Source organism: Tiliqua scincoides, chromosome 3, assembly GCF_035046505.1.
Source record: "Tiliqua scincoides isolate rTilSci1 chromosome 3, rTilSci1.hap2, whole genome shotgun sequence".
Taxonomy (NCBI): Eukaryota; Metazoa; Chordata; class Lepidosauria; order Squamata; family Scincidae; genus Tiliqua; species Tiliqua scincoides.
The window spans coordinates 168609343-168623368 of record NC_089823.1 but is presented as its reverse complement, the minus strand read 5'-3'; the positions used below and the strand labels follow the sequence as shown (position 1 = coordinate 168623368).

Sequence of the window (14026 nt, the reverse complement as noted above, 5' to 3'; positions counted from 1 at the left end):
CCACAATTTAATGCTCTACTGAAGGCACTAAAGTTCCATTTCGAAGTCCCAGTTTTTGTGGGGTAGGCAAGGGTGGAATTCTATGACACAGAGGGATGTAATTGTATAGCTAGCCTCTCAATTGAACTGAATGGGTAAACTCAGAATATACAGTATCGCCTTCATACAAAAGATATTACTGAATTGGACTCCTATTTCCTCTTCTCTGCCTTTTTGTCGAAGGAATATTTGATAACATTGCAGGTTATCCATGAATGCTTCTCTCTGTTTGCTACATTGAGAAGTATAGCCTTGCTGACCCCCCAAGTGGGCACTGCTGGAAAAGATTTATGCTAATAAGAAAATGATGATGGTTGACCACAAGTGGGGTGGGTAATTTGTGTGTGTGGTGGTGGTGGTGGTTGTGCAGGGAAATAGGGGAGAGATTTCAGAAGCCTCATTTTCCTTTGTGTGTGTGTGTGCATTTTTTTCAGGTCCCGATTATAATACCATGCCACCGAGTGATTCGCAGCAGTGGACAGACTGGCAACTACACAGGAGGAAGTCATCTGAAAGAGTGGCTTTTGTCACATGAGAAGCTTCAGAAGGAAAAGTTAGCATATTGATGCAGTTCAGGCACAGCTGTTATACAGCCAAAACACATAACCAAAGATACTTGGCTTATAACAAGCTTTCAGAACACACAGTAGAATTCAGGAAAATGGTAAATATTTGAGTGACATATAAATATAATACAACATCCGAAGCGAAATGTGTGGTGGCACTACTATATTAAAAAAGCTGAATGTGTCCTAGGGGATACAGCTTGTATGCCCTTTCTTGTTTTTACATTTTACAGCAGAATGAGTACAGCGACTGTGCCTGTTGTGCATGTATTTTGTTCCCATCTCCAGTGCTGTTTTGTTCTATTTTTAATGTCCATTAAAGCAAGGATAAGGGAGTGGGAGGGGCATGGCAAATGTTAGATGCAACTGCCCCTCTAAGGAAGCATCTGGCTCGCAGAGGGGACAGCCGGGAATCCGAAGCCTGTGCGTGTATTCGGAGAGCAAAATTAAATGCATAAGCTTCAACACACACCTCCCCCTGTTCCTGCCTGGATTTGTATTTGTCCAGATTGAAAAGCTTGTACCTCTGCCAGGCTTGGTGCCCAAGATTCTCCTGTTTTCTTTGATGTTTGAACTGTTGAAATGATGTTTTACGTAAACAGTTGTTAATGAAACACACTGGAAATCCATTCAAAAGGAAACTGCTATTGAATTGCCTATTCACAGCTTTTCTTTTCAGATCATTGTAGATGGCTTAAAAAGATAGGAATAAAAATATTTTGTCTCCATTAGCATTGCTTGATGTCGGCAGAAAAATAGATGCTGATAAAGTAGTTTGATGGCAAAACAAATATTTTCATAAAATTATACAGCTGAGTTGCAATACCTTTTGCCAGATTTTGAAGCGTATAATTCTTTCCAATTTTTGCCTTTTTTCATCAGCAGTGCTTATGGCTTTTAGTTAGCATTTGCTTTATTTAGTTTTCACATTTACACACATGTTATACAATACTCTAGATTATAAGAAGCAAAGCCATACATTATATTAAACACGTAATGCTATCCAGAGAAAATATAGTCAGCCAAAGGATATTGAAGCTAAAATTTCTGGTTATTTAAAAAGAACTCAATGAAAGTAAAATATTACAAACCACCAGAAACTGAAATTTTCAATGTGGGAGTCATAAATCGTAACATGGAAATACTGATTTTTATGTTTTTATCACGTTCTGGTAGATGTTGCTTTAGAAAGCGGGTTGCGAACAAAAATTATTGTGTTATGTTACATTGTATTACTCTGCTAATGTCGTGTTACTGAGATATTAGAATTACTTTATTAAAACCTGTTATGCATATACAAGTTGTCTCTGTATAAATAAAGTACAGTATATGATATACTGAGAAAATAAACTATACACTACTCTACAATACAAGGCTGTATTTTATCAAGGGTTTCTGGCGGCAATATAAACCACGAAAGGAAGGCTCAAGTGGTTTGTACATGTCAGCAAAAGCCAGAAATAAAAATATAGCCTTGTAATATGTACAGTTTTGAGTGTATTCTTTGTTGTTGTTGTTGTAATGTGTGAATAGCAGCCAAGGACAATCATAGATGCCTTCTGGCTTTTTGCCGATATTTTATCACCAGGTATTTCTCCTTACACACATGGTCTCATCTCAACAGTGGTCCATGCACTCTTCTGCTAAGAATATATCACTCTTCACTACTTCTGCTATTTGCATCTAGCCATGTTCTAGGCATGGGGAGTGCAGGCGTTCAGGTGACAACAGTGCCAGACGATAAAGCGTTTTCAAGCCAGATTGTTATAGAAAACATTACAATCCAGACTTCAGTTTTGTGTCTATGCTTTTAGACATATACTATTTCAACAAGAAAATGTGCTTGCTCAGAACTTTTGTATATGCATATCCATTGCCCTTTTTTAGATTTCATAGAGCATCCTCTGTCAAGAAATCCCAATGGAATAATTAGGACACCCACTAGCTTGCGTCCACTGTGGGTCAGAATCAAAAAGCCTAACTGTACTTTGACAGACTCATTGCTTAGCAATACAGGGTATTCGCTCTGCCTAGTTGTTCCCTGTGATTTTAAAAGTGAAAGTCAAGGCCTCATCACACACACCATGTATTCATTGTGACTCTTTCCAGTGTACCACCTTATCTAGTATAACATTCTGGTATGGAAATGTGGTTGCTTCATGGGGGCAATATATTTTTCCTGATATGTGAGCAGTTTGTGGAAGTAGGACACTCGGTTATAATTTTGTCCAGCATAAACAAAAGCCTTTGTCAGAAAAGTGTTTTCACTTCAACTTAAAGATCGGGAAAGTCAATGTAGAGACACAACAATCAAAATTATATTTGGGGGAAGGAAAAAAGCTTTCAGAATGACCGATTTTAATGTACTGTAAGGTTTGGGGATTTTCTTGTCTGACTAGCGTTTTTTCATGCACTGGCATCTCAAAATGTTTATTTTTGTGTTGTAGGCCAAGCAGCATATTCTTTTGTCAGTGTGTGTTCCAATAGAGGGCACTATAGCTCAGAAGAATTTAGATTCATGTGCTTTACAATGTGTTTAGGAGATGCTCATTCACTACTTTTTTTCCCTGCTGTTTAAGAATGAATTTGAAAACGAACAGCCGAGTTGAAATCTCTGAGCTGCCTTATTTGCAGTGCTTCAGACTGTCTGCCTCAGGAATTAGCTGTCTACTAGTATTACAGGCCTGCAATCTTCATTCCATGTATGTATTGTGAGAGGTGCTGTAGTTACGTAGTAAGATGAAGAATGGCCGTCTTTTGCCAGTGATCTCAGAGATTGCTAATGATGCCAAAACTACAACTTGGCGTGACCACTAATGAAGAGGACTGTGATAGAACCTCTAGGGAGTTTTCATAGAAAGAAACAAATCCACAACGCTGCTTATGTGTAATCTTAGCGTTGTTTCTGTTCAGTGATAATGTGCGTGGCCTTGTATGATGTCTTTATAACAGTGCAGTATCCTCTCCTTGGCATGAATCCTTGTAACGAAATGCTTGGCACAACACAACTGAGAAATTGGTGTATGACGAAATAGCATTTCAAGCACCTTCACAATCTTTTTGTCATGCAAGGTTCTGAATCATGCAAGGATCTTGTCCTTTGTCATTAAAAAAGCGTCTGGCATCATTTAGCAGGACAACCCCCCCCCCCAACACCAGCATTTGTTTCTGGCCTGCCTTGTTGTGTGTCACTAGTATAAAATCGGTCCTGCCTCCCCCATTCTCTTGCTCAGGGTTTTCTGTATCCTGCCTTGATGTATACCTTGAGACTACAGTGATAGCACACTGGTGGTTCAGATGGATATCAGATGGTTCAGTCTGGCATTGCCTTGTGACGTTCTCACTACAACTCAAAGAAGGAAGCTAGCAGGAAAACACAATCCTTTGGGAATAGTCTTGAGGCTACCTAAGGTAGCAAGGGGGTCATAGCATAGTTTATGAAAATGCATACGTAAACTTAAAGGTATTAAAATAAAGTAAAAAAAAAAACCCAAAATGAAATAAGAAAACTCTGGAAACAAGAGCGCTGTGTTCTTTTTACTTGGAATTGGGTTCCACTGACCTATCAAGTTTCCTTCCATTCAGCTTTGCAGTGCTTTGAACTGCTGACATTGAGACACTGTGCAGCCAGGCACGACAGCTGGCTCGGCAGCATCTAATACCAACACATGCTGTTTTAGCCCATTTCCAGAGACTAAGATAATGAAAGATTCAAAAATAATATTTGTTTTGGTGGAACTACATTTATAATGAAATAGATGCCCTTGACCATAGAAAAGACTGAATTTTGCAATGGGTCATTTCTCTTCCCGTTTCTCTCCCCCCCCCCCCAGTTCAGCTCATATAAAAATGTGTGTTGCACAAAACCTAAACCAAGTAGGAATGCTTTAGCCAAGAATGTAATTCCCTTGCATCCATTTTGTAATATATTATTGTACTGTGGTTGTTACAAAGCACTCCTTGGGCAAGTCGCGGTCTCTCAGCCTGACCTCCTTACCATCACTGCCACAGGGTTGTTTTTTAGATACTGAAACACAGCTCTGAGCTAGTAGCAATACTTTCAAATCTTTCTTTCAAATTATCAAGAAACCCTAATGATGCCTTCGTGTCAGGTTTGCAGTTAAGAATTTGTTCGTACTTTCAAATTAATGCTATTGTAAGTACCAAGGCATAATTTGGAAGTACACATGATGCAGCCACATATCTAAGCATATCTTGTTCTGATCAGTTCTTGCATGGTGGACACCTGGAAACTGCTGGAGGATCCTTTGTATGCTGTCTTGATCATCTTGAGCTACATGACAAAAGAAAAGGTGGATATAACTATAACAAATGAGCACTTCAATTGTTCAGTCGTTTACAGTTGTGAAAACACCTTTAAGATCTAGGCCCAATTCTTACTTTTTCTATTTCCTGTTCATGTTAAGAAGTCAAAGTCAGTTGAATAGAATCAATAGAATTCAGCCCATAAAGATTTTATTCATAAGAATATATATTGGAAGCGGTGGAGAGGAGTATTCAGCTTTGGTTCCTTTTTCATTTCTGCATCATACCAATTCCTATGCAACTTTCTAGCACCAATGCAGCCTTGTCAGTGGGGTGTGCACTGCATCCTGCGGTGGGGGGGGCAGTCACAGAGGCCTCCTCAAGGTAAAGGAACATTTGTTCCCTTACCTTGGGGATTCACTATGGCTACATTAGCACTGGAAATTGGATAGGATTGGGTCCTAAGTTATAAAGTCTAGTTAAGCACATTTCAGTTCTGAGAGCAACATTCTTACTGTCAGTATGATAAAGTTATAGACATACTAAAACCTGAAGAGTAAACTCAAAACTGTGTGTACGTATAAATATCAGGGATCATTACTTTTCATGCTGTCTTTTCCCCCACTATGTTTTGACAACTGTTAACAGGATTTTAGACAGTGCCAGATGCAAGACAGTGCCAGATTTTAGACAGTGCCACATTTGAATTTTTAATATTTCTTATTGTAAATTTTAATTATTAAAATTTTAGTTTCCAGATGCACACTGGAATAATTTGGAGACTCTTTTTTCCCCTTTATAATAAGGACAAATTCTATTTAAAGATTTAAAAAAATGAGTGGTTAAAAAAAACTATAGTAATACAAAAGGAGACCCATAAGATTTATGTACTATTTCATGAGTAATTGCATTATAAAAATCTTACAGGAACATAAAAATCCTTGAATTACCATCAGGTTTAATTATAATTCCTGTTACGTTCTTAGTAAATTTAACAGAATTGCATCTGAAGGATTTCTCTTGAACATTCTTCTACCTATTGCAAATGGTCCTTTTCCTGCTTTACTGTATCTGGCTATAAGAAGCAGTGGAAAATATTTCTGAGAGCACACTCTGTTGTCGTTAAAGTGGGCAGGATATTTCAGTAACATTGATGTGCAAATTGGTCATACAGTTCCATAGCTTGTCAAAACGTAGTGCTATTTTTGTTCCACATAACATACATAGGGTATGAGTAATAAATAAATATACTTAATACAGCACATGGGAAAAGCAGGGTTCTATATTCTTTGAACAGATCTTTTTTACTCCAGAAGAACCCCCAGAAGGCAGGCCTTCCTCCTTATGTTGTTCCTGTTAGATTTTAAAGTTGTGGCGATCATTCTGTTAATGCCTTCCTCTTTTTTTTATTTTTTAAAGGAGAATACAGTCTATACCACAATAGCATTACAGGGTGTTTTTAACTGCAGTCTGCCTCCTTAAGCTGTTGTAATGATATCCCCATCCCTGACTGTATTGGAAAGCTTTTGATTTAGAAGTTGGTATTTAAGAATCTGAAGTTAACATCAATTTTATTCTTTATCAGCTTTGGAGACATTAAGGTTTAAAATGAGCTCTGCACTGCATGCTGATCCAGACCAGCCTCTGGTCTGTGTGAAGTTATGTGTAGGTGGCAGTTAAAAGCTGGGGCCAAGAACTGGAGAAACTGCAGGTACTGATGTGTCTTTAAGTGACTAAGGGCAGTAGTCCAAAGTCTTCTGGACGAACTGGCACCAGCTGCAGACAGATGGAGAATGTCTGGGCTCCATCACCTTCAAGTCTGCTCCGACAAGGATCTATATATTAGGGTCTGAGAGTGGATAAGAAAGTCCGAAATGGTAGCTGTGTGGTAAGGTGAAAATTGACATGAGCACGGTATACTGACAGTGCTTTTGATTGATAAAAGGATATGGTTAACAAGCCTTTAAAGTTTCTCATTAATGCTTTTTTCATTGAAGCCCCAAGGAACCAAAAGAAAAGAAAAGAAAAATCCACCCTTCACAGACATTTGGCTAGATCATGTAATTATTTTTATCAATATTTTAAATCTCTTTCAATATTTTATTTAATACTATGTATGTATTTCCAGTGTGTTTAAAACCAGGCTGTGGTGGAAAAAAAATTGCAACTTATTTGTACTCTGTTCTTTTGAGATGCCAAGCGTTCGAGAAAAGAATGGATCATGATTTGAACTTGCATCTTGAGCTTAGGACAGTCCACGGCTCCCGGCAACAATCAACATAACTTGCTGTAGTGTGACTGCCTCCCTGTTGCATCTAGGTGGGGAAGGGGGAGTCTTCACCTTGGTGGCATCCTTAAAAGTGTTGTAGTCTTATATGCAGTTTCTGGCAATCTAGAGACAAACTGGTACTAAACCAAGAAGCAGACAAAGGGCTGATTCAGACAATACCATAGCTCCACCTACCATCTGGATAAGAACAAGGTCATGCAGCATGTCCCACCCTCATCCAATGCATGTTTTGCTCTGCATAGTTGGTTGGGGGAGGGAAGTTTATGTTTAATATATACTACTTTACAGTAGCGTTTATTTTAAATTATGTGGGAATTATCCCCCTCCTGAATATGCAGAGTGGAATTCCTCATTGAACCAGCCCAGATAGCTGGGCACAAGAGACAAGACAGACCTTCTTCAATGCTGCTCAATCAATAGGACAAGATAGAAGGCATCCTATAGGCCAGTGGTTCCCAAACCTAGCTATGATGCAATGCGCTTCCTCCAACGGTGTCCGTGGCAGAACCCAGAGGTGCCAATGATGCACAATGCGAAGATGTCTTCGGGACTTACTTCCAGGTCACACCTGGAAAAAAAACAACACTTGAAAATAGGCATAAAACAGTCAGGGTGAGTAGGTGGGTTCCATCATGCACAGCCCTCATGCACAACCAGAGCAGAGTCTCTGCTCCGCAATCCCTTGCGCTGCCAAGCAGCTTGGATGATGTGAGGCCTGAAACGTCCCTGGAGATTCATCATGACACCCCAGGACTTCATGACACACAGTTTGGGAACCTGTGCTATATAGGCCCTTATGTCATGACCCTGCTATGTTGCAACACCGCCTCTGGTAGTGCTGAAGTGTGGCAGAAAGCATGTCAGAACATCCTTTACTGGTGAGCCATCCATTGTGGTAAAGAGAGTAAAGCAGCTGAGATCCCCCAGTTCAAGCATTTCTGGCATTTTACAAGTCCCCCAATTCTGGTATTTTACATGGGATATGATAGGACAATATTTCTTAATAACCATGTCATCTCATACTAGTCCTATTTTTTCAGTGTTCTAAGACTGTGCAGATAAATTGCAGGTGCATGGAAACCTTAGCCTGAATGTGACTGCTGCTCACCAACAATGTATTTAACATTTCCAATAAGCAACTTGGATTGGTGCACTATACTTTGCACAGAAGATGGGTAAATTCCCTGCCCAGAAGGCTTCAAATGCATTTTACATAGTGAAGACAGGGAAGGGGGGTGGAAATTCAAACAAAGACTCCGCTCCAAGACTCGGGGCAAGTAACAATTTAAAGCAAATAATTAAGTGGACTAGCCCTAGCTATAAAAAGCCCACCCAAATAAATATCACTTGCAAAAGATGATCAAACTTAAGTGCTTTGGTGAAGAGAAACAAGGCCTAGTGGCAAATCGGTTTATAGAGAATAGTCACAGCTTAGCTATAAGAAGAGCATATGGCATGATGGTATAGTTGGGGGGGTCAGAATGCATTATTACCTCACAATAGAAAATTTGAGCCTATGAAACGCTGTTGTGGAAGCAGAATGTTTCACGTTAGTCTGGATTATACATGATATTGTAAAGCCTGTGCCCCAACATTACCAGATGGCCTGCAGCTACTTTACCTGGCTAATTGTTGTTTACTTAACGCCTTGAAACACCTGTGTGTCATGGCAAACTAATTCCTTTCTGCTGGGGCAAGTCTGGGCATGTCTGTCCTTAATTTTCATGGTCTACCTTTCCCTTGGGTTCCCTGTGGCTCTTGGGTGGGCTATGGATTCTCGGGATGGACTGTAAACTTCCTGCCTGTTTGTTACGAAACCGACAGAAGTAGCTTCAAATTGACAAGTGTCTGGGTACCCTTTGCCTATTGTACCACTCATCTGCAGCAGTCTTGAACCTGAAGCTAGTTACCAGATCAAACTTTTCCATGAAGCAGTCTCTGACTCTTTAAGTGGCCTTCCGTTTTCAATAAGACTCTGCCTGTTCATCCATTGCCTTCTGTTCGATTCAAATTCCACATGGAGGGGATAGCACACTGGCAAACCCCTCACTGTGCTGGATTAGAAACTTCCCTGTGCTCCTGAAGTGTCTCCCCACCACCACCACCACCAGTGTACAGTGTGTATTTGCAACAACCAAGTTGTACTCTGAGAAAAATCTTCTTTATTATTGTTAAATGTTGTACACATCAGGTTGGGGAGTGGGAAGAGAACCCTGCAAAAAGTGACACAACTCTCTCATTCAGTATAACTAATGTCAGTCCAGCTGCTTTCATATAAATTCAAGCAGGTGGCTGGTATGCAGTGTGCGTTTGATGATGGGTTTAGTAGTAGTGGTAAAGCTGGAATAATTAATCCCCTTTCTAATCCAGTTTGACCAATGGGATTACTGGAATATGGAGATATTCTCTTGCATATCTTTTTGAATTGCAGGCACTTTTGGGATGGGGAACCACTTATTTTCTCTATAAACCACTTTGTGAACTTTTTTGTTTAAAAGCGATATATAAATATTCTTAATAACATTATCATCAGTCGTGCCTCTGATGGCAGTGGATGTGCAAGAGGGGCTTCTCCTATACCAGCACCTACCTTGTACAACTTCCTACTGCAGGAGGCGCAACTGGTGCCCTTCCTGCTAACATTTTGGTGCAGGCTAAAAACGTTATTGTTGGGGCAGGCTTTTTCTTTTCTGCTTTGTTTAATGGATCCAGTTTTCACAGTGTTCTTTCCTTTTGTTTGGATATTTGTTTTGATCGTTATGTTTTGCTGCCAAATTTAACTTTACTGTGAAGTAAAAAGTTCTTTAGAGATTTTTTACTTTTAACTTTATTGTTTTTAAATCACTTGATGGACCATTCATAATAGGCCGTGCCAGCAGCAGAACACGTGCTCAGCTGGCGGTGACTCCTTCAAAATGCCTGTAAAGCACACTCCAGCAGTAGGCTGAATGGTGTGCTACCCAAGTGCTTGTGGGAAGGCCACTGGAGCAGGTAAACCAGCAGGGGGAGACAGGGGTGGGGAACAGGGCAGGGAGGGGACAGAACAGGGACTGGGGAGGCTGCAGGAAGAAGTGAGTCTGGCAATGATGGCACACACTGGATCCTGTCCCCTCTGTGAGCAGCCTCCCCACCCCCTTCTTTATACAGACTTGTTCCAGCAAAATCACTGTCCTAGAAGAGATCTACTGTGGAGAGGGAGGCTTACGGAGGTGTAAGGGGACCCCTTTCCCCTCCGAAGCCTCCTAATCCGCCGCCTCCCGACTAGATACAAATCACCCATTTTTGGTGCAGCTGCATCATCCAGGGGGGTGGTGGTGGTGGTGGTGGTGGTGGAGGATAGGATTGGACTATAAATTGCCTTGAGTTCAACTAGAGGGGCAGCTTTCTGAAACAGATAAATAAGGGTGAAGTTGTGCCAAAGGACCCTTCAGTATGGAAAGCACATTATTCATACCATTGTGCTATTCACAAAGTTTGTCATATGGTTTCTTTTTCTCCAGTTGATTTAAGACACCAAAGCACTCATCGGAGACCTCCTGTTCTTTTATCATGGGGCATGAGTCTACTATTCCAGGCTGACAGAAGCTGGGCTAATGTGAATGCTTCTTCTTTAGCTGTGATAGGCAGGAAACTAACATTCGATTTGCAGTTTGCCTTTTCCCATCTGAATTCTCATGCTTATTTGGATAAACACCATCATTCTCTATGGCCTGTATGATAACAGATGTTGGCTTGCAAGATATGCAAAGGGTTAGTCAACAATTTTGAAAACATTTTTTTTTAATACATGACAAAACTCTACAGCATCACAAGCGCAAAGTACTGCTTTTTGGTACATTGTGTATTCAGGACATCTGCCAAGTGGAAACCTGCAACTTTTTGCAGAATTAAAGATATTTTTGGATGAAAGTCTAGAGCTTATTCTTTTTGGAAGGGGGAATCACTAGGGAATAGTTTTATATTAAGGCACAGCAAGGTGTAAAACTTGAAAAATTGAAGAAATAAATGTATAGACCACATCATCAATTCACAAGAATTCATAGTGGGGGTGGTTGAAGTTCTTAATCTTGTTTACCTGGCTCACATGTGAAATAATTTTGTCCAAGAAACTGGAGGATATCTGATATTATGCAGGCTGAACAAAACCCATAATTGGTCTACTCTAGAAGACCTAAAGCTATCCAAACAAAGTGGCACAGATGAAGCAAGTTACATTTTGATTGGAGAAGTGACTGAACCATATAATTACACTATATCAACCGAGGCAATAGAAACAGTATGCTATTTTCCAGATTTAAAATATTGTAAATAATGGCTCTGCCACTAGCAATAGCTAAGTGAACATTTGTGGCAGCACTGGTTTAAGACTTGGAAAGCTGCCTAGGCCTCATCCTAGCCGTTTAAGTGTTACAAGATTCCTGCAGTCCAGTAGGTTGATGGTTGGGGCAATTAATTGTTGCTGATGCAACAAGAACATGAGTACTCTGTTAGGCATGGTGCAGTAAAGGTGTATGTTTGAAACATACTACAGGTGGAGCCTATTTATCCGCGTTCCATGACTCGGCACAATTAACAAAAAAAAGCATTGTGCTAAATCCCATAGAGTTATGCAAAGAGGCTGCAGCCCGACACTTCTGGATAGAAGGAAACTAAGGCAGCTGTTCTCAATTCCCTCCCCTTCCCCCACCTCCCCCTCCTTCCCCTTTCACAGGTGAGATGCTGAGCTTGTTTGGGAAACCTAGTCCTCTGTGTCCCAGGCGGCCTCCCAACAGCGCTGCAGGTTCTCCTCCTCTTCATTGCTGCCACTCCTGCAGCCCTCCCTGGCCACCATCATGAAAGCTCCTCTGCCCTGGAGCATTCTGGGACTTGTAGTCCGGCTCTCTGCTCACCCTCACCTGTCTCTCCAAGGCTTGCTCTGGAAGGCTTGCTGGAGCAGGAGAGCCTGCATCATATGGGGTGGGGGATTCAGCAAACACTCCCTGGGTTTTTTAAAGTATTCCCCTCTGTTGTTACCACACCTGCCCCTGTGTGTGTGTGTGAGTGAGTGAGAGATAGCTCCACCTCGCTGCACGTGTTCTGGTTACACAGGATTTTCTGCCCCCCCTCCTCAGTCTCTTTGCTGGCTCAGGGGCTCCAGGAGTGTTACTGTTCCTTGCAAGGGGAACCTTTCCCAGGGCTCCAGGGCTATTCCCTGCCTGGGCGAGACGGAGCCTTTTTGCAGTGTTTTGGGCTGCCTGGAAACGGAGCGAGACACCAGTGCAGGGCAAAGGAGGCAAAGGTGTGTATGACTTTCAGTGCCCCCACCCCATTTTTGTTGAGACAAATTCGAAGATTAAAAAATCTGTGGATAAATATGCTGCACCTGTATAGCACTAAAATATCTATAGCAGATAAATGAAATATTCTATAGCATAGGGAGTGCCACTGTCCCTCTTCACCTCAGTATGGCATCTTCCCCATTGGCTGTTGCTGATGTCTCTTCTGTGTTATTTTTAGATTGTGAGCCCTTTGCAGACTGAATGATTTCATTATGTAAACCACTTTATGAACTACTATTTGCTGAAAAGTGGTATGTAAATATTCCTAATAATATAAAGGCCTGTTTTTAAATGTAAGGGTGTTTCTGGTGGCATTCCATATTTAAAGTTTGAACATTACTGTGTGTGAGCTTTTTCCTAAACCATTGGGTTCTTATGTGAACTAGTTCTCTTAAAATCAGTGGACGTTCTGCATCTGAAGCAACATGTCAAATGCTGCTTCCTTTACAGTGGCACACTCAACCTCTGCTCCTCCTCCTGCCTGGATTCAGAAAGGAAAAGGTGAACAAATCAAGAGGAAGTATGGAGAAGTGTTTGGGGCTAGAATCTAGCCGTTAGAGCAGGGGTCTCCAAACCCTGGCCCGGGGGCCAGATGCGGCCTGCAGCAAGCCTCATTCCAACCCGCAGCCAGCCTTTTACCCCTGAAAGCCTCTGGCCCACTCAACTGAACATGACCAGAACTGTGCTCCGATTGTGTCTGCGGGGTGTTCTGATGGCCAGAGAGGTTGAATGAATGAGCCCATTCATTCATTTGTTCACTCATCTAAGTTCCATCTCTAATTTATTTATTTAAATTTTATATTTAAACTTTTTTTCCGGCCCTCTACACCACGCCAGATATTTGATGCCGCCCTCTGGCCAAAACGTTTGGAGACCCCTGCACTAAAGCATTCAGGCTGACCACATTCCTCTATGCCTTTGGTTCCGGGGAGCAGGAGAAGGAGGCATGATAGGTGGAGCCAGGCACCCTGCCCACCAAACTCCCTGAGGTGATCACCTCAGTTAGCCAGCCCTGCATGTCTTTCAGTTTCACACCAGTGATCAAGAACACTTCTGCTATTTATCCATTTGTTTCCTTTGCATTATCTCAAGTACTTAGCACAGTGCTCATATTCTGTCCATACAGAACCCTGAAGATGGACCTTGGTTTCTGCTGACCTTAATATTTTTCAGTAATGAGATGGCAAAAGAAGATTCTTAAAGGGTTATGTGTAACTTCCATTTAAAAAGAAAGTGAATTTTGGGTTGGTAATGGTGAAGATGATGTATAGCTGCTGTGCCTACCAACCAAAAGAATGAGGGAGTTTTCTTACTTGTTATGGAAAATGAGTGATTTTTTTTTCTTTTTTTTTGTATCGGCATATACTGCATTGTGAGATGCTGGAATTGTGCGAGACATTCTTTATGTGGTCACTTGACTGATGGCTATAACCTCACCTGCCACTCTCTGAAATGATCCACTGCCTAAACAGATAGCGCAGTTGTAGTAAGGCTGGAATGAAGAATCTGCCCGAGGCTGCTCTCCAGATAGAATCCACACAGACACC

General features: G+C 41.3%; 1 protein-coding gene across 1 annotated transcript in view; it reads left to right on the top strand.

The window, feature by feature from the left end:
* The window catches only part of MGMT (O-6-methylguanine-DNA methyltransferase), a 229596-nt gene extending 227691 nt beyond the window's left edge, over nt 1–1905 (top strand). The window contains exon 6 of the mRNA XM_066620619.1: nt 474–1905. Coding sequence (XP_066476716.1) covers nt 474–605 — 132 coding nt within the window. The 3' untranslated portion in view covers nt 606–1905. The remainder of the gene's footprint in view (nt 1–473) is intronic.
* The last annotated feature ends 12121 nt before the right edge of the window (nt 1906–14026 follow it).